This window comes from Cyrtonyx montezumae, unplaced genomic scaffold (genome assembly GCF_038088225.1).
Source record: "Cyrtonyx montezumae isolate F1298 unplaced genomic scaffold, pur_monq_1.0 scaffold_5, whole genome shotgun sequence".
Classification (NCBI taxonomy): Eukaryota; Metazoa; Chordata; class Aves; order Galliformes; family Odontophoridae; genus Cyrtonyx; species Cyrtonyx montezumae.
Genome location: NW_027072056.1, coordinates 4346897 through 4372239, shown reverse-complemented (window position 1 = coordinate 4372239; position 25343 = coordinate 4346897). Strand labels below are relative to the sequence as shown.

The 25343-nt window shown below is 47.5% G+C and overlaps 3 protein-coding genes across 5 annotated transcripts in view; 2 read left to right on the top strand and 1 right to left on the bottom strand.

The window, feature by feature from the left end:
• Window positions 1-275: 275 nt before the first annotated feature.
• Window positions 276-16038, top strand: ATG4B (autophagy related 4B cysteine peptidase). The gene is made up of 13 exons (XM_065747800.1): window positions 276-433; window positions 4149-4247; window positions 4728-4799; window positions 6345-6443; window positions 6949-7050; window positions 7798-7870; window positions 8203-8282; window positions 10907-11103; window positions 12006-12084; window positions 12791-12936; window positions 13444-13500; window positions 13791-13884; window positions 15508-16038. Exons 1-13 carry the CDS (start codon window positions 424-426, stop codon window positions 15579-15581), a joined length of 1182 nt encoding a protein of 393 aa, XP_065603872.1. The 5' UTR covers window positions 276-423; the 3' UTR covers window positions 15582-16038.
• A 2864-nt stretch (window positions 16039-18902) lies between these two features.
• DTYMK (deoxythymidylate kinase) lies at window positions 18903-24489 on the bottom strand. Its single transcript, XM_065747809.1, has 5 exons — window positions 24322-24489; window positions 24125-24233; window positions 22669-22759; window positions 21706-21903; window positions 18903-19237 (listed from the first exon to the last, which is right to left on the bottom strand). The coding sequence occupies exons 1-5, from the start codon at window positions 24449-24451 to the stop codon at window positions 19127-19129; spliced, it is 639 nt and encodes a 212-aa protein (XP_065603881.1). The 5' UTR covers window positions 24452-24489; the 3' UTR covers window positions 18903-19126.
• Window positions 24490-24634: 145 nt separating this feature from the next.
• The window catches only part of ING5 (inhibitor of growth family member 5), a 34519-nt gene continuing 33810 nt past the window's right edge, over window positions 24635-25343 (top strand). For all 3 annotated transcript variants that reach the window (XR_010622903.1, XM_065747807.1, XM_065747805.1), the window contains exons 1-3: window positions 24635-24727; window positions 24862-24933; window positions 25010-25176. Coding sequence is in view for 2 of the 3 variants with exons in the window: in XM_065747807.1 (XP_065603879.1) it covers window positions 24691-24727; window positions 24862-24933; window positions 25010-25176 (276 nt within the window). In the remaining variant the exon portion in view is untranslated. The remainder of the gene's footprint in view (window positions 24728-24861; window positions 24934-25009; window positions 25177-25343) is intronic.

Sequence of the window (25343 nt, the reverse complement as noted above, 5' to 3'; positions counted from 1 at the left end):
TGTCCCAGGCGATCGGGAGCTCCCCTCCCGGGGGCGGAGGGGCGGGGCCCCGCGGCCTCCGTACAGCACGATGGCCGCGCCCGGCCGCCGGAGTTCCTCGGGGCGTGCGCCCGGCGGGCGGCTCCCATGGGCGGTGCCGCCGGACCGCTCGCACGCCGCCGCTCGACCTCCCGCGGCTCCGCCTTTCGCCGCCGACCCGGCGCCTCGCCACGCTCCGCTGCGGCGTTTCCGTACGACAACATGGCAGCCCCCAGCGAGCGCTGCAGCGCACCCGAACTCGAGAAAGCAGCCAATCGCCGCGCGGGACGGCGGCGAGCCGCGCCGCCATTGGGCGAGCGGGGCGGCGGCGGGTTAGGCTGCACCGGGGCGTATGTGTCGGCGGGGACGGTCGTGGGTGCAGTCCTCGGTGGGGCCGCCGCCGCCATGGACGCAGGTGGGTACGGGGCCGTCGGTTCTTCCCGTGCCTCGGGGCGGCCCGTGGGCTGTGCTTCCCCGTGGGGGGGAGGAGGGCTTAACGCTGCGGGAGGAAGGCCTCGCCCGACGGGGTTTGTCAGCTGCGGCCTTGGGAGCGGCGCTTGCCTGGGCCCCGCCGTGCGGGAGGATGGGGGCTGTCAATGCGCGGCGAGCGAGCCCTTGCCGTGCCTCCCTGCCTTCCTTCGGCTGCCGCGGGTCGGGGCTCAGACAGCCTGGGGCTGTCTCAGAGGGACACCGCTCTGAGACATTGGGCTTGGGAGGTGCAGCGTGGGGCCGGGGGTTGGCCTCGGCGATCCCCGTGGGTCCCTTCCAAGCTGTTCTGTGCTAACTTGCTCTTACCTTTGCTCACTCCTCCCGGACGGCCCTCCCCTCTTCTCGTAGTGCCGGCAGGGCCGCTCGCGATGGAGTTCCTGCTTTCCCACGGGAAAACAGCCGTGCTGGTTGCTCAGCTAGCTGGTATCCCGCTAGCCAGCGTGCAGCACCAGCCTGCCCTTGCCCTGTGCGGAGATAAGCAGTGCTGTGAGATAACAGCGTCTCCTGTTCCTCCTGTGTGCTGGGCAGGCGTCTGCGTGGGGCTGGGCTCCCGACGGCCACGCTGCTCACAGCGTTGGTCCGTGGCCTCGACACGGAGCTGTGGTGGGGCTGATAGAGTCCCCGCTTTGTGGCAGCGCGTCCTTGTGTGCTGTCACATCAGTGTGTCACACCTGGGAGCGATGCGTGTTCCGACAAGTGAAACAACACAACCAGCGGGCGTGTTTGCTTGCCCTTTGTGTGAGCATAGTGGGGCTTATCGAGGGAAGAAAAAACTGTGGTTTGATAGCGGGGCTTCGCTCTGCTGCATCTCCTCCTCTGCGGGGTTGGTCTTGGGCTGTGAAGCAAGGAGCACTGGAGCCCTCTGGCCCAGTGACAGGCTTCGAACCACTCAGCCCAGGCTGTGCCTTGACTCCTTGTTTTCACTCAGATAATCAGGATTTGTCTTGTCTGAAAGGGCTTAGGGGAGAGAAGGGACTTAATCTCTCTTCTGCAAAGGCCAGAAGTAAGCGTTCAGGATGTTCTTTGGCCATCTGCTTTCCAAGCATTTTTCAGCTTTGAACTTTTGCAGTACGGTAGGTTGGCCTTCTTGACTCTCTCAGAAACATCCTGCATCTGGCAGCTTTCATCCTCTCCACTCCGATTTCCTTTATGATGTACTTTTGTCAGCCTCAAGGGGTTATCATCTGTCTCGTTCCTGATTCTTTTGCTGGTGTTCACTGGGGCTGAAGGACTTGGGGGAAAGCAGCCCTGAGCTGTTGCTGCCCGAGGAGCATTGGTTTCTGTGTTACAGAGAGGAGCCCTGCCAGAGAGGGGAGTGCACAAGGAGTTTGGGGAGTGATGTATTGCCTGGTTTCCCTTCATCTGTCATGCCAGATCTTTACTTCCGTATTTTTTTATGTAGAGAGGAAGAAGAAAATAAGTTGACAGAACTTCCAGGCTGTGCATGCAAACTCCAATCAAAATGATTTGTGCTGGAGCAAAGATCAGCTTTTCTGCTGCGTAAAGCATAAGGAAATGCGCTCGAGTCATCAAAGTTTTGACTTCTTTGTTTCATGAAGTTGACAGAAAAGCAGTTCTTGTTTTGCTAAAGCAGTGAAAGTTTGGCACATGGAAGGCTTTGCCTTTTCCGTCAGGGCTTTGGGAGGCTCCAGTAAATCCCATGCGAGGTGTGCCCCTGGGGCAACGGTCCAACCACTGCTATGTGTCTGTGCTCCTGGAAGGAGAAGCTGCCTTTGTGACAGTGTGCTCTGCGTGGCTCAGGCTGTCACCTGTTTAACTTCAAATCCACTCTGCGCTGGCTGAGCCATTGTTCTGGTGTGTGTGTGTTCTGGTGTCAGCCTCCTGCTGGTGCTGATGCTCTGCCGTCCTGGATGTGCAGAGGTCAGCCTTGAAAATAGATCCAGGGCTTCTTGAAGGTGAAGTTTTGGATCACTGCCTGAGAAAAATTGCTGATATCACCTGACTTCTGCAGCTGCAAGAAGAGCATCTTCAAAGAGGATCTCTGCTTCGTGAACTCCTGCTGTTATTTATGGACAGGCCCTTTGCTTCTAACCATGCAGCTTGCTGTGCACTTACTGGAATTACTTTGGGCTTGCTTGCTGAAGTATTTAGCTCATCTGAGCAACAGCACAATGGATATCATTTTGAGAAGGTGCCAAAGGTTGTAAAGGTGGATATTTTGGGTGGGGGTAGGAGCACATAGACACTCCCTTCAGCCTGGTGGGAGTTTATTGTTCCCATTAAAATGTTCTTAACGTGAACTAAGAGCATTCATTGGAGTTTCTTCCCTATGACGGTGAAATCTTAACTCCTGTACTTAACCTTTCAGGTAGTGATGAGTATTTTCTTTAATTAAAAAGACAAAACTCTGTATGCAGTAAAGCCTGCCTGCAAATTTTGAGCGTGCAGCTGGACCTGCCAGACTGGAGCACAGAACCCTGACATAAGGGCTGCAAGTTTGGTCTTCCCAAGTGTTTGGTGTTGTGGTACTTGCAGTTTGCATGCCCTGCATGCCTGGGACCCCTGTGGGCATTACTGGCCCCTTCCTGTGTGGTAATGTCACATCCCAAAGAAGAATCTGTGAAATTTAAAGGAGCAAACAGAAAGCAATGAGCACCTGGAAATGCGTGCATAAATTGTCACTGGGTGGAAGGATGTCAGCACTGAGCAGGAGGAGAGCAAGACAAGTTAAGATGGACACGACATGAGGACTGTTGAAGACCTGTGAAGTTTGGCTACTATTTAGTAAAGCCATTCTTAATTCCCCCTGACAACACTGAGCAATGAAAAGATTGTGTTAGTTTGCTTTCAATTTTCTGTGCAAGCAGAATTGCTTTGCTTGGATTGCTTCATGCTTGGGTTAGGGCCAGAGCCTAGTTCAGAATTTGATTTAGGAGCCTGCTCTGCATTTGCATTTCTAGGGCTCCTGCTTTCATGGGAGCTGATCTGAGTGGTGGTGACTTGCTGCTGCTCATGGGTTCCCTCTGATGTTAGGAACTGGTTTCCAGTTGCAAGAGCCCAGAGGCAGAAGGCTGAGGAGGTACCTGTGGGAGCCGGAATGTCTCGCACAGCTCGTTTGTCTGGGTGTAGTGCAGGGCATCCTAATCCAAAGTGCCTGGAAAGAGGAGGGGCAGAGCCCCTCGTGAGCTCTGAGGATGGACTGACTTGAGGGTTGGGGTTTGGTTTCTGGCTTAATGCAGTCCATGCCTCTCACATTACACCACCAAAAGCTGTGTTCTCAGGAAGAAGCATCTCAGTTGCTTCATTCCCTTGAAAAGAGGACTGCAGCTGCTGACTGTTATTGTGCACAGTGATAGCTGTGCTGGGATGCAGAGTGCAGCTGCTGGTTGAAGTCCTCAATGTTTTCTTGTTCCACTGGGCTAAACTTGGAGTTCATCTAACCTGGAAACTCTGCTTCCTTGCTTGTGGAGCACCAGGTGAGAGCCACGGGTGCGTGGGCTCCCTGTGCCTTACAGTTTGTGACTGTAGTGGGAGCCAAACTGTTTTTCACCAGGTGCTCTGTGGGTAAATTACAGTGTCACAGCAGCTCTGATTCTGCAGTACTGCTTTTGGCTTAATATTTGAACAGCAAGGAAAAAACAATGATATATATATATATATTTTTTTTCTTTCTATTTCAGCTACTCTTACCTACGACACTCTCAGGTTTGAATATGAAGACTTCCCTGAGACCAAAGAGCCTGTTTGGATCCTAGGCAGGAAATACAGTGTTTTTACAGGTATTTTTGCATGCATGATGACACTGCAGGGGATTCTGTTAGTGGTGCACGTTTTACATGCAGCTAGATGACTGCAGGCCTTGCAAGCACAGAGCAGAGCCTGTATGCTGTGAGAGCATGCAGGCTGTAACCTTCATGCTTTCTTCTGTCTGGCCAAGTCTGTGGACTCTAGAATATCTTTGTGCAGAAAGTTAACATTTAGTAGTTACTGGCAAGTGGATAGCTCAGGGGAAAACAAGAAAGTTGTTTCCTGCTTCATAATTTACCTGTGACCTTGGTGGTTTTGATTGGTTGTAGCTTTTTCAGGGGAAAAACTTTCTTCTGCCTTGTGGCACTTCTGCATTCCTCACGCAGGTTTTGTCTGCCTGGGCCAGCAGGCTGTGTGCAGAGCAGTGTTCTTACTGAGAAGGGTGGGTGGGAAATGGGTTTAGGTGTGTTTGGTGCTGTCTTTCTGCATGCCTTTCTATCTTAAACTTTCAGAGAAAGAAGAGATCCTGTTGGATGTGACCTCTCGGCTTTGGTTCACCTACAGAAAGAACTTTCCTGCCATTGGTGAGTCTGAGTGCATCCTGGAAGTGATGCTGGCCCACCTGTCTGACCCACTGGGAGATGTGGGTTAGAGAGCAGTCTCCTATTGGAACTGAATGTGGATTAGGCTGTCAAAGTGTAGGACATGCAGATGATCTCAAGATGAGGTATTAAATCAGGTTTTACAACACTTGCACAAAAAGGAGGAGAAAATAATTTCACGACTGTTTGAATGTGTCTATAAGCTGTCATGTAAATGTGAGCCTTGAATCGAGGAGCAGTGGATGGGTTGCCTTCAAGACAGAAGGTTTTTTTGTTTTGTTGTTTAACACGTTGATGAGATTGGCTGTTTTCATAGTATGCAGGTTCCTCAAAGTACTTTGACATCACAGTTGCACCAGGCAGCTGTAATCCTATTTCAAAATTCAGAAAAAACTCTTAGGTGATACAGTGTAAGGCACGAGTGGCATAAAAACAAAAGTGGATTCAGAAGGTGATCCAGTAACCTGAATTGTGGTTTTTGACAGTGCAGAGGAAAAATGACCAAGTTCTAATTACTAAAGAGGCCACATGTTCCTCCAGTGCAGAACAGTGACAAGTTTTACAAATCCAGGATTCGTGGAGGAACCTTATACTGGAATCAGTTTGGGTTTTGGTTGGTTGTTTTTCAGAGCTTGAAGGGAATGTTACATGCAGGATCTGTAGTAATTTAAGGAGCATTACCCAGCAAACTTGAAACCAGACTTAAGATATTCTGCATATCTTTCTTTCAGAAATAGAAAGCAGCAGCAATACAGAGAAGCTGCTTTTACCAGCTGTGCTGAGGTGCAGCTGACTGCATGCCCCAGTCAGCTCACTAGCTGTGGCCACACTGAATGTTTTAGCTATGGAGCTTATAACAACAGCCAAAGCTTCACTGAAGAAACAGCAGTTTTCTTTTGGAATTCTGTTGTAAGTTACAGCCACGAGGCCTTCGTTCTCACATTTTCCAGTGAGAGTTAATATCCAGCTTATTCTCCAGTGTTATGTTTGTTGCTGCTGCTGGATAATTTTTTTATTTTTATTTTTTTAATCTAACTCTGTGTGCACATTGGAATTGCATCCTGTCATCATCTGCTTGTGATGTGGGAATTCCTTGTGACTGATTAATCTTGCATAACGAGTTCCCTTCTCAAAATGAGCATTACAGCAAGTGGTCTGTAACGAGCACCTCAGTTCAGAAATGTCTCTGAATTAGGTTGAGAATCTGCAAGTAGCCTCAAAGGCTGCTATGCTCATGAGAAATTCAGCTGTCTTTCTAGCTGAGTTGCTTGAAGTTCCTTTGAAGTTGTTTTTTTTCCCTGTCTTTAAGGGTAAAGTTCTTTGTTTTTAAGGGATGCCATTAGTCTAGTCACTGCTAACTGTGTTTTGATTTCTCAGCATTGGGTTTGTGAGCTAGAATAATCCTTATTCCTTGCCCGATTTCTTGGATAAACCTGCTACCCATGCAGGCTCAGAGTGCTTTCCTTTTTTCTCTCTTGGCCGTGTTGTTCCATTCCTTACATATTTGCTTTCTGTCCTTGTTTCCAGGAGGAACTGGTCCCACATCTGATACAGGCTGGGGCTGTATGTTGCGGTGTGGACAGATGATCTTTGCTCAGGCCTTGGTCTGCAGGCATTTGGGAAGAGGTAAAGCAGAGAACTGTCTTCCAGGGCCAAGTGTTTGCACAAGTGCAGTGCTGCTAAGGATAGCAGCTGGGAATTGCTGAGGGCTCTGTAGCTTTTCCTTGAGTTTTTTCAAGTTCAGGGTTGATGTGTGAAAACTCTGCTGGAAACCTTCTAGTAGGTTTCTTCCTGCAGCTGTTTGCTGCAGGAATATATGAACGTAGTTGCTAAAGCCATAAAATAAAGGAGAGCTAGCTCAATTCACTGACACCAAGCAAGTACTAGGCTTTTCTTGAAGGGCCTTTTTAATATACATGAAGTTTAAAGAATCCTACCAGAACATCCTACTTGCTTGTAAATATTTTGGTTTTTAACTTGTCAGAAAGTCCTCTCTTTGTGTCTAGTCTCTTCTTCCTGAAAACTTCTGTTCTTGCACTTGTATCATACTTGGTTGGTGCACAGGGAAGAGAGGTTGTAGCTTGCTAATAAAGATCATGTTCTGTTTCACGTATCCCTTTGTTTGTTTTAGACTGGAGGTGGATAAAAGGCAAGAGGCAGACAGATAATTACTTCAGTGTTCTTAATGCCTTCATTGACAAAAAAGACAGCTACTACTCCATTCACCAGATAGGTAAGGATGCTGGGTGCCAAGAAACACGGGGGGAGTATCTTGTCTGTACTTCCTGGGAGCATAGAACATCTCTTCATGTTTATTTCTGTAGCTTAGCTGAAAAACCTGGTGTGTTATTTTTCTGACATGATGCCTATTTTCTGATATGATCTGAAATTACTCCTCTTTGTTATGAGTTGTGATGGATTTTTCTTCTTGGCTCCATTCAGACCTTCAGGTTTGTGTAATGCTGTAGGTTATATTCAGCATCACTTTCTGTATCCTATTGAGCTAAGGTGAGAGGAAAGCATGTGGCTGCTGTTCTTACCATGACCTTGTAACGTGAGAAGACTGCTGGATGAAGACATTTTCAGAAGTAGCAGTTAGACTTCAGTATAAATATCCCTGGCAAAAGAAAAAGTCAGCTTGTTAATTTTTTCTATTAAGATACCTATAGCTTCATCTGCAGTGAACGATGTGTCAGGTAACATGGCTGTTCTTGATAATCACACACTAAGAATGGCTTCTTCTGAGGTAACATTGCCACTTGGACTTCTGGATTCCCTATCTGGGAAAAGATTTGACTTACAGTTTATTGAGGATATACTTGTCTCTCCCATTGACCCCACAGTAACCTATGAAAGAGTAGATTCTGCTGACTCCAGAGCGTTTCCAAGTGAGATTTCTTCATTACATAAAAATCCTGGTTAGAAAGGAGAATAGTGTAGGTAAAATTCTTTGCTAAATTAATTTTTTCTTGTTATGCAGCCCAGATGGGAGTCGGAGAGGGGAAATCCATAGGTCAGTGGTATGGACCAAACACAGTTGCACAAGTGCTCAAGTAAGTGCTGGGTTTTTCCTTTCTTTCCTTCAAGAGAAGAGGAAGTTAAACTATTTGCTGCCTGGGTTCCATGTACTGTAGGTGATAGGGAGATGCTTAGGGAATGTTTGTGATTTTAGTTTTCATTTTTCAACAGTTTTATAATTTTCTCCTTATGCTGTCTCTTTCTGGCAATGGGAATTGAGTTAGAGATTGTATCAGGGTTTGTATTTGAAATCTGTCAGTATAATTCATAGCAATGATTTTTGGTGTTCTTAAAAAAAAGTGCAGCATAATTACTGAAAAATGATTGTTCCTAATGTTTTTTATTTTTGTTTTTTCCTTTCCTATAGAAAACTTGCCACTTTTGATACGTGGAGTTCACTGGCAGTCCATATAGCCATGGATAACACTGTTGTGATGGAAGAAATCAGTAAGTATCATATGTGGGTAGAATAAAATGTATCCTGCTACAACAAAAGAACTTGAAAGCATATAGTAAATATTCTATACTACAAGCATGCAGTAAATATTCTGTCGTAAAGCTGTGGCCAAGCGTGCTAAACCTGGATGAGACTTGCTATTCTAGGGCAAGGAAGCTCCTTGTTTCACTTTTGCTTTGTCTGATAAACCTCAGACTTGGCCCTGTGGCCTGTGGAACTGGAAAGAAGGAACTGCTGACCTTCAGACAATAGGTGGGAGCTGCTTGGAAGGTAGTGACAAACCTGTTTGTGGCCACAGGTAGGAAGTGGCACATGGCTCCTTCCTTACCTGTGTAATCAGGTAGGAATGTCTCTGTTACTAAGCAGAGTAAGAAAAACAGAACTTTTCCCTAACCAGGAAAAATGAAAAGTGAGGAATGAAGGGACTAATCTCTGGAGACATCTTTTAAAAGAGTGCTCACTCATTGGTTTTCTTCCCTTTTTTTTTTTTGTTTGTTTGTTGCATTCTGACAACTGGGTGTCTTTGGAGGCTGAGCAGCTGTGCAGTGTGTTCATCCCTAGCATGCTTGCTCAGGCTGCAGTGCCTCAGTAACCAGAGTGAGTGGTGGAATGGCTGTTTGCTGCAGTCCCATGTTGTCCTGGCTGCACAAGCCTTCCCTCGTTTTTGCTTTCAGCTTGTGAGGTGGTGTGCTTATGCAGCACAAAACCATTCAGTGTTTTCTACTGGAATAGTACTCTGAAAACAGCACACAGAACAGTCCAGAGAATGGCTTGAGCTGGTGCAGAGTTACATCTGAGATTGTGGCAGCTGTCAGATAGATTGACTTTGGCTGCTGTGGAGCCAAAATTAATTAGCAGACAAGGTCTTGTCCCTGGAGTACGGGACAGCAAAGTCTCTTATCAGGTAGTCTGATTGAGAAGTGCCTGTCTAACCTTAAGCATAAGTAGTCCTAGATATGTGCTGATGCTCTTGGATTGAACAAAGGTCAGCATAAAGCCAGGAACTGGATTTGTCTTTCACCTTTTAGCCTGAAAATACTACCTCTAGACCTGAGGTGTGCTGGCTGCATGGCTTGGGTGTGTTGCAGCTCTTTTCTGTGTGGCTTGTGTTAGGCTCTGGCACCACTTCAAGGAATGTGTCCACACACCCTGTAGGGTGGCATTTGTCTGTTTTCCTCAACTGAGTCGTGATGTGTCTGCTGTTCAGGAGCTGAAAGTCACTGTGTGAGTGGGTCTGGTGTTAGGTATCTGTAGGTAACTGTTCTATAACTTGTGCCCTAAGCGTTCCAAAGTTACTGCTGTTCCATATGTGTGTTAAATTCAATCACTGATACTGTTCAGCCTAAGGTGAGTAGGAAATAACCTTTTGCTGCAGCAGTGAAAACAGCCATCGGAGCCTTCCATATTGGAAATATATGCATGCAGCCTATGAGCACACATTCTCCCTTCTAAAGGGGCAGTAGTTTCCAATTGCTCCCTCTTCAGTGTGGATTCTTTCTCCTACTGAGGCTTTAGCTCAAAGTCCTACTTCTTCTAACCTTGGAGGTAACATTCTCCTTGTTCAGCTGCATTTGAAGCTCGTAGCAGTGAGCAGGCATCCTGCTGTAACTGCTGTGATGAAGGTGCTTGTTTACATCATGTCCTACCAGCCAAATTCTCCTGGTATTCAGGTTAGGCCAGGAATAAATCAAATGAGCCTCTGGCATTTTGTCTAATTGCCTTGAATTAATGATTGAAATGCTTTGGGTTCTTTTGGTTTTGTGTTTTGTTTTTTTCACATGCATGCACTCACCCCAGCAAGTAATGAAATTAGCATGTGAGGCAAGTTGGAGATGGTTCTGTACCAGAATTTATATAACCTGGTTGCATTCCAGGCTGCCTGTGTGTTCACTGAGCCTGCAGAGGATGCAGTGTTTGTCATGGGCAAGCCCTGAGGAGTTACACTGCCTCACATCTTACAGGCAAAGCTCATGCTAAAATTGCAGATTTTACTGATCACCTATTTCAGGTCTCTAAACTAGCTCCTGAATGATCCCTGACAGAACCTGTAAAGGTTTTAGTGAAGCTTGGGAAACTGACAATTATCAAAGCAGATACCACGTTTATATCTTGTTGCAGTGCTCGTTACAGGTGAGGACTTCCTGCATTAAGCCATACTGTTTTTCTCATTCAGTTCAGCTGACCTCACAGCCTCTCAGCACTTCCCTGGAGCTGAACATACCAGTTGTTGTTTTTCCCTCCCTGTCTAGATGCTCTCTGAATTCTGGACTTATGCCTAATGTCCCAAGCAAGTCATCCACCCGTTGCTGACACACGGTGTTGCTCAGCTGTTCACCTGCAGGAAGAACTTGCATGTTAATGGCCCACCAGATGGTGGCTGGGAGTACAGCACGTTTTGGCACCATCCTGATATAAGCAGATGAAATGCTGAGCTTGTCCAGAAACCCTGCAGGGGGCACATCACAGTGGTGGACCGTTGTTATTCTTTTTATTTTTTGAAGTGCTGTAGGCTTTTGGAAAATAGCAGTTGTTGATCAGAGCTAGAACAGGATTATGTGAGGACTAGCAGCTGAGGTTGTTTCTGATGTTTTCTGCTCATGTTCCTTTTCTGTAGGGCGGTTGTGCCAGTCCAACTTCTCGTGTGCTGGAGCTGCAGCATGCCCTGCTGTGGAGGCAGACGTGCTCTATAATGGGTACCCAGAGGAAGCAGGGGTTAGAGATAGGCTCTCACTGTGGAAACCATTGGTGCTGCTGATACCTCTCCGCCTTGGGCTCACAGAGATCAATGAAGCCTATATTGAAACACTAAAGGTAGGGGATCTGGAGCTGATTCTTGATATTCTGATGCTTAAAGACCCTGCTGTGAATTAAACTGCTTCTGGAAATTAGTTTGGGGGCAAAAACAGTCAGAAGTTCTTCCCCTCCCCCCCCCCCCAAAGAAAAATATCTTTAGACAAAACTGTTTTCAGAGGTCAGGACAGGGCTTCTTACAGGTTTTTGTCAGGAAAATGATGGATTTATCGTTTCAGTGGCTTTTTTAATTTCACAACTTAATCTTAGTCCCTGTTGGTGTGTTGATGGTACCCCACTGCTGAAGTGCTTGTTCAGCACAGCTGTCCTGAGCCTCAGTGAGCACAGCCTGATGCTGGAGCTTGTGCTGCAGGCTGAGGGTAGAAGCAGGCTGGTGGTTGCACTGTGGGCTATCAGGAAGTTGCAAACACATGAAAGAGAGGATGCACATTGTCTTGCTGTGCTAAAGCTAGCAGTCTCTGAGCTGTACAGGTAGTAGAGCTCAGTACAGTTTTTGGATATTGTGACTGGTGAGGAATGTGGGCTGTTTCCTGAGTGATGGTTCCCTGCTGAAAGCCCTGTTGCAATATGACAGTTTTAGGGATCTTGTCACTGAACTGCAGCAGAGCCAGAGCATGCCCAGAGGGAGTTCTAGAATAGTGCTGCTGTTCTCCTTTGGTCCACCTGTGTGTTGCTATCAGCACTTAAAGGTGTTTTTGAGTTGCTGTTGTGCTCCTTCAAGGCTTTGTTGCAGCCTTCGTAATGGAGCTTTTCTCCATAAATGGCTGTTTCTGCTGCTAGAATTGCTGATTTTTCAGTGTCCCAGTCTTTTTTTTCCCTGCTGTGTTTTTTGATGTTTGCTCTTGTTACCACTTGCTGTCTCACTGTCTGTCAGCTTTGTGTTTTCTGTATTGCTTTTCCAGCACTGCTTCATGATGCCCCAGTCCCTTGGAGTGATCGGAGGCAAACCAAACAGTGCTCACTACTTCATTGGTTATGTAGGTGAGTGCCCAGAGTACTGCAAAGACTTTCCAAGCATCTCTCCATAGCTACAAGTGTTTGTGGAACAGTACAGCCCTCCTGCTTGTCTGTAGTGCATGCTTCAGGTTTCACTTTACCTGCTGGAAATGTGGAAGGCTGCTGAGAGCTGAAACCCTGCAAGGATCTGGGTGATGTACATTTGAACAGGGCTGACAGCACAAGCTGCACACTTCCACCATGTAATACTAGATCGTGTCTGTAAAGACGTGTGCACTGACTTCTTCCTAGGTTCAGAGCTGACTTCCTTTCAGGGATTTGGCTGTGTATTTACCTGCCTTTTAGTTGTTCCTTTTCTGAAACCTTACAAAATGTTGTCCACTTTTCCTTCCCTCTGATTATTTTACCTCTGCTTGAGACTTAAAACTGTTTGTGCTTTGGATTTCAAGGTGTGAGCAGTGCATGCAGTGTCCACATAGCACATGTGCCTTGATTCCAGAGTGAGAGGGCACTATGGCTCTGCTCATACCAGTATTTTGTCTGGATGAGAAGCATTGCAGGAGTGGCCAAAAGCAAGTTGCCCCTAGAAAATGATGGTTTCCTCCTTGAGGTTTCAGTAGCTGGCTCAGTTATTGCTTTTCCCCCTTCTTTTTATCTCACTATTTGTTTCTCAGAAGAGCTACTTCTGGCATGGTTCTTCCTACTGATGTCTTGTTGCCTGTCTGTCCAGGTGAGGAGCTCATTTACCTGGATCCCCACACTACGCAGCCTGCAGTGGAGCCCAGTGACAGTGGCTGTGTCCCTGATGAAAGCTTCCACTGCCAGCACCCTCCCTGCAGAATGAGCATCGCTGAGCTCGACCCCTCCATTGCAGTGGTGTGTTCCTGCTGCTTGTTTTCTGGCCAGTTCTGGAAGGTGACAGGTTGGGTGATCTCCAGGCAGGCTGTGCTCTGGGCAAATATGTTTCAATTGCACTAACATTATTAAAGAAGCTCCTCATTCAGGAAGCAAGCTGCTTGCACGGTGATTGTATACCTTCTTTTATGGGGGGTGTCCTCTTTCCCTCAGGTTTAGTTTAGGCTTTGATTCCTGCCTTCTAAGGGACACACCTGAATCCATTTCTGAATCTGTACGATACAGTGTGGTTTGTATCCTGTTGAACATGAGGTGACTGCCCTTTGTTTCCACATGGGTTGTTCCTGTCCAGTTTTCCTTCTGCAGCAGAGCAGACTGTTACACTGATCAGCACTTGGCTACAAGAAGGCTGTGGGGAGTATTCAGTTTAACAGGGCATTATAAGCCACACCTCAAAGCAAGGCAGTTAGCTGTTGTAACTGCTCACAGTCCTGGTCATTCTATAAAGATAATATTTTCTTTTTACAGGGCTTCTTCTGTCACACAGAGGAGGACTTTAATGACTGGTGCCACCAAATCAAAAAGGTTTGAGTTTATATTGCTGGGGAAAGAATACAGGGTATTGTTGTTTCCAAAGTGCTGCACAGAGAGCTTGTTCTCTGCAGTGTGATCCCATTCTAAAGCATAAGTAAATAGTTTAAGACACCAGAAGGATTCTAGCTTTAAAATTCTGCAGCTGATAAGAGTGAAAATACTTGAGAAATCATTTTTTCAGCTGCAAAGAAGTTCCAGCAGATCAGTGTCTCTCCCCTATTGAACCAGAGTGCTGTGAGTATGGTGTTGCTGGTTCTCATGGCTCTGCTCTTGCTCCACAGCTGTCCCTGGTAAGAGGAGCGCTGCCGATGTTTGAACTGGTCGAACGCCAGCCATCACATTTCTCCAACCCCGACGTTCTGAATCTCACACCAGGTGAGGCTGTGCAGGGAGGCAGAGCTAAGGGGAGCCTGTCCCTTTGGTTTTCTGGAAATTGTATGGAATTACACACTTGATTTCTGGTGTGTTCCCATTTGCCCTCATGGTTGGGCTGGAGCCTTTTGATCAGTTCAGTTCTGTGGTTTTCAACTAGACGTTCACAGATTCTTGTGGTATCTGAGTGATATTTAGGAGTCTGAATGGTGGCTGGATTAAAAAAAAGGCTCAGTCTACTATAACAGTGTGAATTGATGATTAAAGAAATAGTAATTGTCCACTAAAAAGGCTGAAAAGAGCATCTGGGTGTTAAAAACTGACAAAGATGAGGCTGGTCATGTGTATCTCCAAGTGTAGCAGGTTGTTTCCTTGTGCGTTTGCTTAGTCCTCGTGGTGCAAGAAGCAACAAGTGTTAGGCAGTGCTTTGGCTGTCAGGCTCTGCTTATCGTATTAATAATGCAAGTGAACGCTGCAGAAAATGCAGAGACATTGGCAAATTGTGCCAAGAGGAGTGAGTTACTTGTGGGCAAGCTCACTCTGTCACTGGGCTTTGGACTGCATCCTGTCACCTGCATCCTGCATTCATTGCTTCCTTGCTGTCTCTGTGCCTTAGCATGAACTTCCACAGCCTTTCTTACCTCACTGGCCTTTTCTATAAGAATGCTTTATTCCCTTATGCTGTCTGTTGATCCTTGCCTGTATTAAAATGTCCCTAATTACTACCTTCTTTACACATGAAAGTGTTTTCCCATTGAGCTACTTGTCATTCTCTTCCCCAAGCTTTTAGATACCATACCACTTTTTTTGGCCATACTTCTTCCTGTCCCATCTCTCACTAGAAGGATTAATGATGCTCTCATGTATGTCCAGTCCTTTGTCCTCATGTTCTTCATTCAGTTGTGTTCTCTGTTCAGTTACTGAAGCGTAGAGGGCTGCTCTCTCTCAGGAAGTTGTGCTGCCAGCACCTACAGGTTTGCATGAGGAACAGTGACACTACGCATTTGTGCACACTGCTGTGGAATTAAAGCATGTCACAGAATGTTCAGAGGGTCTCCAGCCTCACATCTGTGCACTTGTCCTTGTTCCCAATAATCAGTCATTATAGTTTAGCTTTTGACTGGCTGTTTTGCCACGTTTAGTGTGTGCTTTCTTCAAGCCTGAGTTCATGTAGATTTCTCCTTTACTTCCTCAGCTTGCATACACCTTCTTGCTTGAATTTCCCTGATGGTAAAGCTGCTTTTCCTGTATGTATTGCTTCCTGTCCACCACAGAGTTGGACAGAAGAGAGCAAGTACACTACCCTGTCTTCCAAGATGTACTGCATTAATTGCTTCTGTATGAGTGCAGGCTGTGCTACTGGACAAGGAAGGCTGTACAAAAGCCACAGCACAGAACTGCACTGCACCACAGCTGTGTCATGATTTGTGAAACCTGGTGCACCTCCCACCATATAATTATCTCAGGTGCATTTTCCATGCTGCTGTACCTCCTTAGGGCCATCACTCACGTGTCTGGAGCCTTTTCAGCACGTTGGACTGTGACACTCATGTTCAGCAGCTAGTTACTGTGATGCTGAGCAGTCAGTGCATCCCACGGAGGTAACACTTTCTTCTTCTCTTGCAGACTCCTCCGATGCCGACAGATTGGAAAGGTTCTTCGACTCAGAAGATGAAGACTTCGAGATCTTATCCCTTTGAAAACAAATAGGAAACTGACTCTGCAAATTTGTGTTATGTGTGGGGAGAAGTGGGGGGAGGGAAGCTCCTTGGAGAGCCTGGGGCGACCGGTTTTCATAGGTGCTTGCTGCCATCCCTGCCTCTTGTCCATCCTGGCATTCTGTGCAGCCTCTGAGCAGAGCGTGCATTGTCTGCGTTGGGATGAAGAACCAAGTGGGTGTTGCAGCCTTACTGGCTGGAGTTGGGATTTCTCAGCAGAAAATGCCTGCTGGAAGTGGATGCAGTGGTGCCTAGGAGTTCAAAGCCTATCTGTTACAGCAGCAGGTCAGCTGGCCTTCTGAGGGAGCCATAGAAATCTTTAGAGTGCTAAATCCTTACACAGGGACTTTTCTCTGAAGCTTAGAGCCACCCCTCATTTAGTAGGTGACATGTACAGTTATCTCCTTTAGCAGCTTCTCTTCTCAGTGGCCAATTTGGACTGCAGAGCTCACAATGCAAATTCACAGCTGTCTCACTGGGACATGTCTACTGTTAGAGCCACCTGTGCTCTGGGGACTTGTTTCCTACAGTGAAGCTCCTGTCCATGCTTTGCAGTGCACAGCACTTTCTCACAGGTATAGTACCCCTCTCCTGCTCACATCCTGTCAAAAGGGAGCTGGGGTAACTTAGGGGTGAGCAGAAATTTGATAAGCAAAAGGATGTCTGGGAAAGTATGGACCTGTGCTGCTGGAGAGGAACATCACAGTCTCAAAGAAGGGAAGGAAAATAGAAAATGTGTGTGCATTGTGGCTGAGTGAGTTGGTAACACACTGTGCTTCTATGGATTTATGTCCATACCATGTATCTTCAGGAAAGGTGCTCTGAGCAGAGAACTGGAATCCACGGCCTCCGAGGGGGAAAGAAGCCCACTGCAGGGTAGAGGTGAAACAGGACAACTGTGATCTGCCAGCCACGTTGCCTGCCTGTGCCCCAGTGTGCTGGCATAGCTAGTGAATGATCCTGTTGAAATAAAGAAGAGTTACACCTTTCCTTGAGGTATCCTCTGTGGGTTGTTGAGCAGTTCCTCTAGCGACTCCTGTTGGACATTCCCCTTCTGAATCAGAAAACATGCCTGGAAGTTGAGGCTTCATAGCTGCATTGCTACCTTGCCTTTTGCTCTTCTGCAAGCTCCCCTACCTGCAGAGTATGCACAGGAGCTAGCCCATAGAAACCCATTTCCTGTAGTCATGCCAAAGAAGTCAGCAAAGACAAAATGTCTTGAGAAAGAAGGTCCAACGTGATGCTGGAAGTTGTAGTTGGCTGTAAGATAACAGCTCTGCTGCACAAACAGGACTTGGAGAAAGGTAAACCATGGAGGAGAACTGACTTAATGCAAACTGCAACAGGCTGTTGCCAAAGTAGTTTCCTTAGTGCATGCTGCAGACTGCAGATCTGTTTACAGGGTTTGTTTTGTACGTACCAGGTTGGAACCTGTCAGTTAATGCTTTTATGCCCAAGGGTGGTGACAGCTGGCTAGAAATTACCCATCTTCCTCCATGACTGACCTACTGATGCTCTAACTGTCCCTATGCCACCCAAAAGCAGAGGTTTGAACTGGGAACCACAATGCTTCTGTCACTAAATTATTATTTGCTGCTTTCTGCCTGCTTCTCCTCTTCTCTCTTGTAGCTAGGGGAAGAGGCAGCAGAGGAACTGGGGCTGTGCTCCATTCATCTGCTTTCAATTTGTATCTGAATAAACAGATCTAAAATCTTTTGCTTTTCCTAATGTTCTTGTATGTTACTCTCAGGAAGTGGTAGGTGGTATTAACACTGCAGTGGGGAGCAGTCTTGAAACAACAGCACTATACCACTTTTATGCTGTTTAGGGCAATGAAGGCAGACCAGGGCAAAAGCTGAATTACGTACAACAGTGACTTGAATCCTTCTTTTGGTGTATCTACTAGAATATAGGCTGGCCCTGTGGTACTGCCTTGATGCTTGATGTTCCTGTCCCAGAGTGGATGTTCACTCTATGTGCCAATAGAGACAAAGAAACACTCTTGTGAGTAGCAGAACTGAACCACGTTTTAGGTTGTATGAACACAGGGGAAAAAAAAAGACACTCAAAGGCTGTCCCTGCTAAGCAGGGCAGCATCTCATTGCTTCTAAAAAGCATAAGCCCTTCCAAGACAGGACATGCTTTTCTGGTGAGTCTCTGCCACATGTTCATTTGAGGCAAGCAGGGGAAAGAGCCAAGCAGAGATGGAGAGAAGTTAATATTTCACACTGGCAGATGAAAAATAAGATTTGTTTCCTTTACGATCATATGCTCACCATTTAGCTATTCAACTGCTCGATTTCCATGTCTGTTTCTAAGAAGCTTTTCAAGCACTATGCCTGTAGTGGTAAACATTACAAAAATAGGTCTAAACTCAAGGACCACTTTTGCCATGCAGTAGCAGTCAGAAGCAGGCAGCTCATGCTGCCCTTTTGTTGAGCACTACTCACTTGGAATACATTTCTGTCTTGGTTCATACAAACTGCTGCCCGTGTTCAGCCAAGAGATGCTACTTATTTTCTACTGCTGAAGATCTGGGGGAATTCTTAACCTAATACAGCATAACCAAGTGTCAAACAGCTGCTGCTGTTTCATGAATTGGAGCCTTATTGCAACAGCTCAGACTATTCTAAGAGCATCACCATGAGGCAATCATCAGAATGGTACCAGAGGGAATTGGGCACACTCAGAAGTTGCAGCTGATCAGGTTTGGCAGTGTGTGTGAAACACATAAGTCTTTCTAGGAGTCACTGCTGACTCTTCTCTGTTCTCAGCCACGAGTAAGCCAGTCTAGAAGAACTTGTGTACCACTCAGCCTTCAAAGTGCTCTCAGAGCTAATGTCTATTTCAGACACTTACCTAATAAAAGCAGTTCAGTTTTCATATTCTGGCTGTACAGCTTGGAAGCAGACTTGAAAATGAATTTGTCTGTCCCTTCATTTCACTGTTCTAGCAAACTTCTCTCCCTGGACTGAGGGCCTCCCATACATCCTTCTAGAAGACAAATGATCAGATTGGGAAAAACCCCACACCTTAGCTGTGGTAAAAAAAAAACCAAACATTTAAAACAGTAGTTTATTACAAAACCCTTTACAGGCTGGGTTCAGTACAGGGATGTATTCCACTACGCATGGTCATTTCCTACAATTTCAAACATGGGAAAGCTGTTCCTCATCTGCTGAAGCTGTCCATATTGGTGGAAAATCAACTCAGTTGCCACATCTGCACTAAAGGACAGCCTACAACAAAAGAGACCCTACTTCTTCCAAGGGAGGAACTGTTTCAAAAAGAAATGTTACACGTTCATTTACACTTAAAAAAAAAAAAAACAAAAACAAGCAAGCCCCCAGGGACTATGCAGAATGGAAAAGGAGAAGCAGAAGATGTAGATGTTACAAGGACAAGTTTGACCCATAAGAATACATCGTGACCTAAGCTGTAGTTACTGAAAGGTGTCATAGGGTCATATAGCCAAGGAAGGTCCAAGAGGTGAGTTTCCCAGGACTGAGAGAATGACCCGTACTGCCTTATTTCCAGAGCTCTCCCAAGGGTTTATCCTTAACCTCCTGCATGGTTTTCTCTGCAATGCTCTTGATTTCTCTGTGCAAGTCTTCTATGCTCTTTGAAGCATCCATTATCTGTTCACAAGACAAAAGAAAAAAAGCACAAAAACGTGTTCCTTAATTCCCAAGAAGAAGAAAACCCACCTTCCTGCTACTTCCACTCTCCCCCTCTGCCCAATATTGTTACCATCCAGAAGCATTGGAAGGAGCCAATTACACCACTTTTGCAGCAGAACTGGGAAATCTGTTTTACCCAGGAACACACATTTAACAGGCAGATATGGAGAAGATGAAGGGATACAAAAGACACCGCTGCTGTGTGCTTTTTGCTGACAGGCTTTGACCTCAAGCTGGGTAAACATTCTTCACCAAGTACTGCAGTGCTCCACAAACTTCAGTGTGTCATCCCTCAGAGGTTCTTCCAAATGAACTCCATCCAGTTATTTTGATGACCTATATGCAGTGCTGCACCATGCAGCAGATTGTGAGGCTACACAATAAATACATTTCATAATTAAACAGCAGACTTCTCATTAAGGCACAACCAACAACTCAGCCTTGTGCACACAATATCGAGCAGATGCTGATCTCGGTTTATTTCTGTAACTGATAGTACTGAGCTCTGTTGCATGTCTTGGACTAAATGGGTCTTCAGCAGTGTTTAATATCTATTATTCTATCTGATGCTGAAGGGAAATAGGCAGAAATGCAAACTATTAATGGTTGAGATGGGATTTCTGTACTCCTTTCAAGGATGCCCATCACCTCTTTGTTCTGGTATGTATCTATTTAATAGCAGCACAGTTTGGGGTATTTTAAACAGACACATTTGCCAATACTGTAAATGAAACTCCTTTCACATAATGGATAGGTGAAAAGAGAGAGAAATAACAGATGACAGGCAATCAGGGAAATATATTCCACTGCTGGAATCTCTGAAGAACCAGAGTTTGCAGACAAGACAAAGTAAGCTCTGTATTGTTTCATGGGATAAATTTGACAGCTTGCTTATTTTTCTTTTTAGTTTTAGCACTATGGTATGTGTTTTCCATCAGCCTACTTACCTAGTCAAGAGGATGTAGGAAAGGCCGTTTCCTAACATGACTTTTACTGGAATAAAAATGCATCTCCTGGTTTGGTAATGGTTGTACATTTTGTTCCTTCAGGTTCGGACAGTACATAAAAACTCTCTCGTGTTACAGAACAAGCTACAGGTTTGCCTCATGCAGTCTGATCATTTGGCAATACATCCAGTTTTGCATACATCTCCAGCCCGTGGTGACTAGAACTTTAACCATAATCTGCATCCTCCTTTATCAGTGTGAAAGCCACAGAACAAACAGAAAACGCTGCCTGTAACTTATGACTGAGCACCAACAGAAGGATGGAGATGGTAAGAAGGTTGTCCAGACCAGAAACACATCTGCCTAGGTCATCTGCACCCAGATCAATAGGGAATGCTTCCTCTTCTGTGACAAGTCTGCTGATTGTGCAGCCTTCTGCAAATAGCTCCAAGGGATGATGAAGGAAAAGTGATGTAGGAGTACAAAACAAAAGAGATCGTGTGTTGTGAGAGTCTTCTCATTTAGCAGGTTGGCAAATGCTGGTCAAGTCTGCCCATGTGAATAGAAACATCAAGGCTGAAAAAGACCTACAAGATCATCCAGTCCTACCATCCACCTACCACCAACAGCTCTCACTAAACCATATCCCTCAAAAGTGTCTAAACATTCCTTGAACACCTCCTCCACGGTTGGTGACTCCAACACCTCCCTGGGCAGCCCATTCCAGTGCCTGACTTCAGAAAAGTATTTCCTAACATCCAGACTGAACCTCCCCTGGCTCAACTTGAAGCCATTCCCTCTCACTCTATCACTAGTTACACGAAAGAAGAGGCCAACCCCCAGCTCACTACAACCTCCCTTCAGGTAGCTACAGAGGGCAATAAGGTCTCCCCTGAGCCTCCTCTTCTCCAGACTGAACAATCCCAGCTCCCTCAGCTGTTCCTCATCAGCCCTGTGCTCCAGACCCCTCACCAGATTTGTTGCCCTTCTCTGGGCACACTCCAGGGCCTCGATGTCTTTCTCACAGTGAGGAGCCCAAAACTGAATACAAATGAAAAGGAAAGTGACTGTCAGTAAGGGAGAAACAAGCTGCAGGAGGCCCAAAACCTCTAAGGATTTCAGCATCTTTGACAGATGCTGCAGGATACAAAGGAAAGAAGCATATGAAAAAGCATGGGTGTGTCCCACTACTTTTTACCCCAGTTTATCAGTTTGTCTTTAAGGAGTATGATTTCCAGGAAGGAGTTTTTTTTGCAAAACAAAAAACTCTTCCCCTGACTCCAACAGGACCCATTAGAGTGTCCCAGAGTAGCAGGTGCCCACAGGCCACTGTGTCTTTGGCTGGTCCCCAGCACGACCCCCCTGCCCTCCTGCAGGGGACAGGAAGCACAGGGATACAATGTGAGTAATCCAGGAGTTCTCATGAGACCCTCCCTTCCCACCCAGTCCATGACAGAACCTTCAGGGTTATTTCCTCACCTTCCAGTTCAACGTCTTCTCCTTCATCAAAGTACAGAAAGACTGTAGAACTTTTTCTTGGAAGGGGCCGTTCTCATAACGTTCTCTTCCGAAGTTCCCTCGTGCTGCTGCTTCCTCTGGGCTTAGCTGAAGAAACAGAATCAAATCTGGCTTTGGGAGCCCAGCATCAGGTTGCTTGCACCAGTCCAGGCAGAAGTTCTGTCCCAAACAAAGAAAAGCCAGTCTGGAGTGAATTAAAAAAAAAAAAGGAATGAGAATAAGGGAGAAAAGGGCAGCTAGAGAATGGGGTGAGGGAGGAACAGTCAAAGAGATGCAGCACAGATCACTGAGCCTAGCCCTACAAACTGAAAAAGGAGATACCCCAGTTTAATATTTGTGATTTCAGCCCCATAATTTTGGGAATCCAGATTTTTCTAGGCACTGTGTACAGAGTGGCACACACTCATTGAACTAAGCAAAGCTAACAATTTAACACCTCTTCCACACAGGAAGTCTCCATACAGCTAATATCAGTCCACAAGAAACCTGCCCCAATTATAAAAATCATGTGGTTTTAGTATGCTTGTGCCCACAAAGACTCCTCTTTACATACATACCCTATGCTTACTCAGCTTGGCTGTATAAGCATGAGTGCATCTGGCAGGTCAAAGGAAGGAATTCTTTTCCTCTGTTCAGCACTGACATCTAGAGTGCTGTGACCGGTTTGCAACTCCCCAGTATGGCAACAGTGAGCCTACCACACTGACAAGTAACCTAACACATTTCTCTACTTCTTTTAAGGAAGGGGTAGACACAGGCAAACAGACCATGTCAATAACTAAGTTGAAATCCCTCAGTTCCATCCCACTTCTCTCCCACAGGAAAAGTCTAGAGTATAGAAACCAAAGTTAAGACCAAACCTCTACTCATCTCCTGTTCCTACAAACACAGAGAGGGGCAGGGCCTGCTACATCCCCCATTCACCTCCTTGGCACTTGTGAAGGCCACTCCAGAAAAGGCATATCTGTCAACCACAAGCGTGATCCCTTGATAGAGCTTCTCTTTCATCGATGTTCTGAAAACCAAGGAGAAGAAAAAAGTCACACTTTTATAGAGAGACAAATAAAAAGAGTTAATGTAAAGTCAGAGCACAAGGCTGGCACTCCACAGAATCACAGAATTGTAGGGTGTGGAAGGGACTCCCAAAGGCTGTTGAGTCCAGTTCCCTGCCAAAGCAGCTCCCTAGCCCAGGTTGCACAGGTAGGCATTCAGGTGGGCCTTGAATACCTCCAGAAAAGGAGACTCCACCACCTCTCTGGGCAGCCTTCTCTGTTAACATGTTTCATCACTGTAATGCAGCATGACCAATGCAATGAGAAGATGACGCAAAGAAATAAGAAAACAGAATGCTCACCTACCTCCAAAGATCCAGGCTTGCAGGGAAAACTCCACAAAGGAGAGATCTCCCAACAAGAAAACCTTCCTCAGTTGCAGTCAGACATTAAATGAGGTTTAAAAGGGGCAGAGCCTGGCTCCGCCCCTTCCGGTACACAGGTGAATTGCCTTCACCTGTGCTCCCAGGATTGATTTCTCCATGTGGTTTTTGAACACGTGAGTCTTTTCTCCACGTGTTCAAGCTGTGTTTCAGCTGGTGACTCAGCAGTTGCCATACAATCACAAGCTGCATTCGTGAGCAGTGTCAGTGTTATCTGTGATAGTGATCATGGATCAGTGACTATTTATGCTCAGCCTTCTAAGACGTTAAGGAAAAACCCTTTCAGAACACTCAGTCATCGTTAAGTGATGCAGGAGGCTTGTGATACGCTGCTTCTGACAGAAAAGCATCCTTTATTGAGAACGTTTCCTGACAAGGGCTGTGCCCCAACTCAAGTGAAGCTGTGAACTGCCCAGTCCCTTTGGGCTGCCACGAAGCAATGGTGCAGTGACAGAAGGTTGGATATTGGGAATAAAACTGCTCTCAAATAGAGTGGTGAAGCACTGGCACGGGGAGGTGGGGGTATCACCATCCCTGGAGGCATTCCGGAGGTGTGGCACTGAGGGACACAACCAGTGGACACGGTGGGGTGGGTTGGACGTGGTAATGATTACCTCAGAGAGATTTTTTTTTCCAATCTTAATGATTTTATGACTGTGAAGCTGAGTGACGACAGAGTTGAACAACTGGCTCCTGTAACCGGCAGCGGGCATGGCGCTGCTGCCCTGACTGCACCCCAACAGCCGAGGGGGGGAAGGGTGGTGTTACTTACGGCTGCAGGGGGGCAGGATCACACCCGTGGCCCCGCAGCCACGCTTTTCACCCTCGGGCCGCGCCCCGCACCACCTTCCTCAGGAGCGAGGCCTTTCCCTCAGGCCATTCCCCACACCCACCACCGCCTCCTGGGTCCCCCTCCAGCCCCTCGTCTCCCTCCCCGTCCTTTACACGTGCTCCCAGCGGTTGGCAGAGAACAGCAGGTGCACGGCGTGGTCCTCCAGCTCCCTCTCCCTCGCCAGGTAGGCGCCGATCAGCCGCCCGATCTCCGTCGTCCTCTCTGTAACCAAGCGGGGCCAGAGATTGGCGGCCCGGCCGCGCTTCTCGGCGGACTCCCTCTCCCCACCCCTGCACCCCGAGGCCCCTACCCGGGAAGCGGAGGAGATCGGCGCGGTGCCCCGCAGCCTGCAGCGCCTGAACCAAGCGCCGGCTCTGCGTGCTCTTCCCGGCACGGTCCATCCCTTCCAACACGATCAAAGCTCCGCGCCCGCCCGCCATATTGCCCACGTCCCCACACCGCTTCCGCTTCCCATCACCGCCGCTCTAGACGCCGCGGAGTACCATAGAGTCCTCAGCTCCGGGCTCTCTGCCCCGCCCCCTTTTATGAATATACGCGAGAACGCCCTCCGCGGCCAATGGGCACGGAGCGTTCATGAATATGCGATGAGGCCGGGGCCGCGGCCCGCGTCCTGCGGGGCCGGGCGGGCTGCTGGCGGCGGCGGGGCGCGGGCCGCAAGATGGCGACCGCCATGTACCTGGAGCACTACCTGGACAGTGAGCGCGGGGCCGCGGCCGGGCGGGATCCACGCCGCGTCACGGGACCGAGCGGGGCGGGGGGGGAGCGCGGGGAGTCCCCCGCGTGGGGTCCGCCGCGAGGGGAGCGGCCCTGACGGCAAGGTTTGTTTCAGGCATCGAGAACCTGCCCTGCGAGCTGCAGCGCAACTTCCAGCTGATGCGGGAGCTGGACCAGAGGACGGAAGGTCCGTGCGGGGCCGGGGAACGCCGCGGGTGGGAGCGGGTGAGGCGGCTCTCTCACGCGTGTGTGCGGCTTTGCAGATAAGAAGGCAGAAATTGACAGCCTGGCCGCGGAGTACGTCGGGTCGGTGAGGAGCATGTTGCCCGAGCAGCGGGTGGAGCACCTGAAGAAAATCCAGAGCGCCTACAGCAAGTGTAAGGAGTACAGCGACGACAAGGTGCAGCTGGCCATGCAGACGTACGAGATGGTGAGCAGCGGGCCCCGGGAGCGGCTGGGAATGGGGACTGCTGGCGTTGGGGCTGCTGCTGGGCTTGGGGGGCACTGGTACGGCTCCCTGTGTGCTTCTCCTGTCACATGTGCCGTGAGTGTCTCACCGAGATGAAGTATCTGTTCTCTAGCTCACTTCTCTTCCAT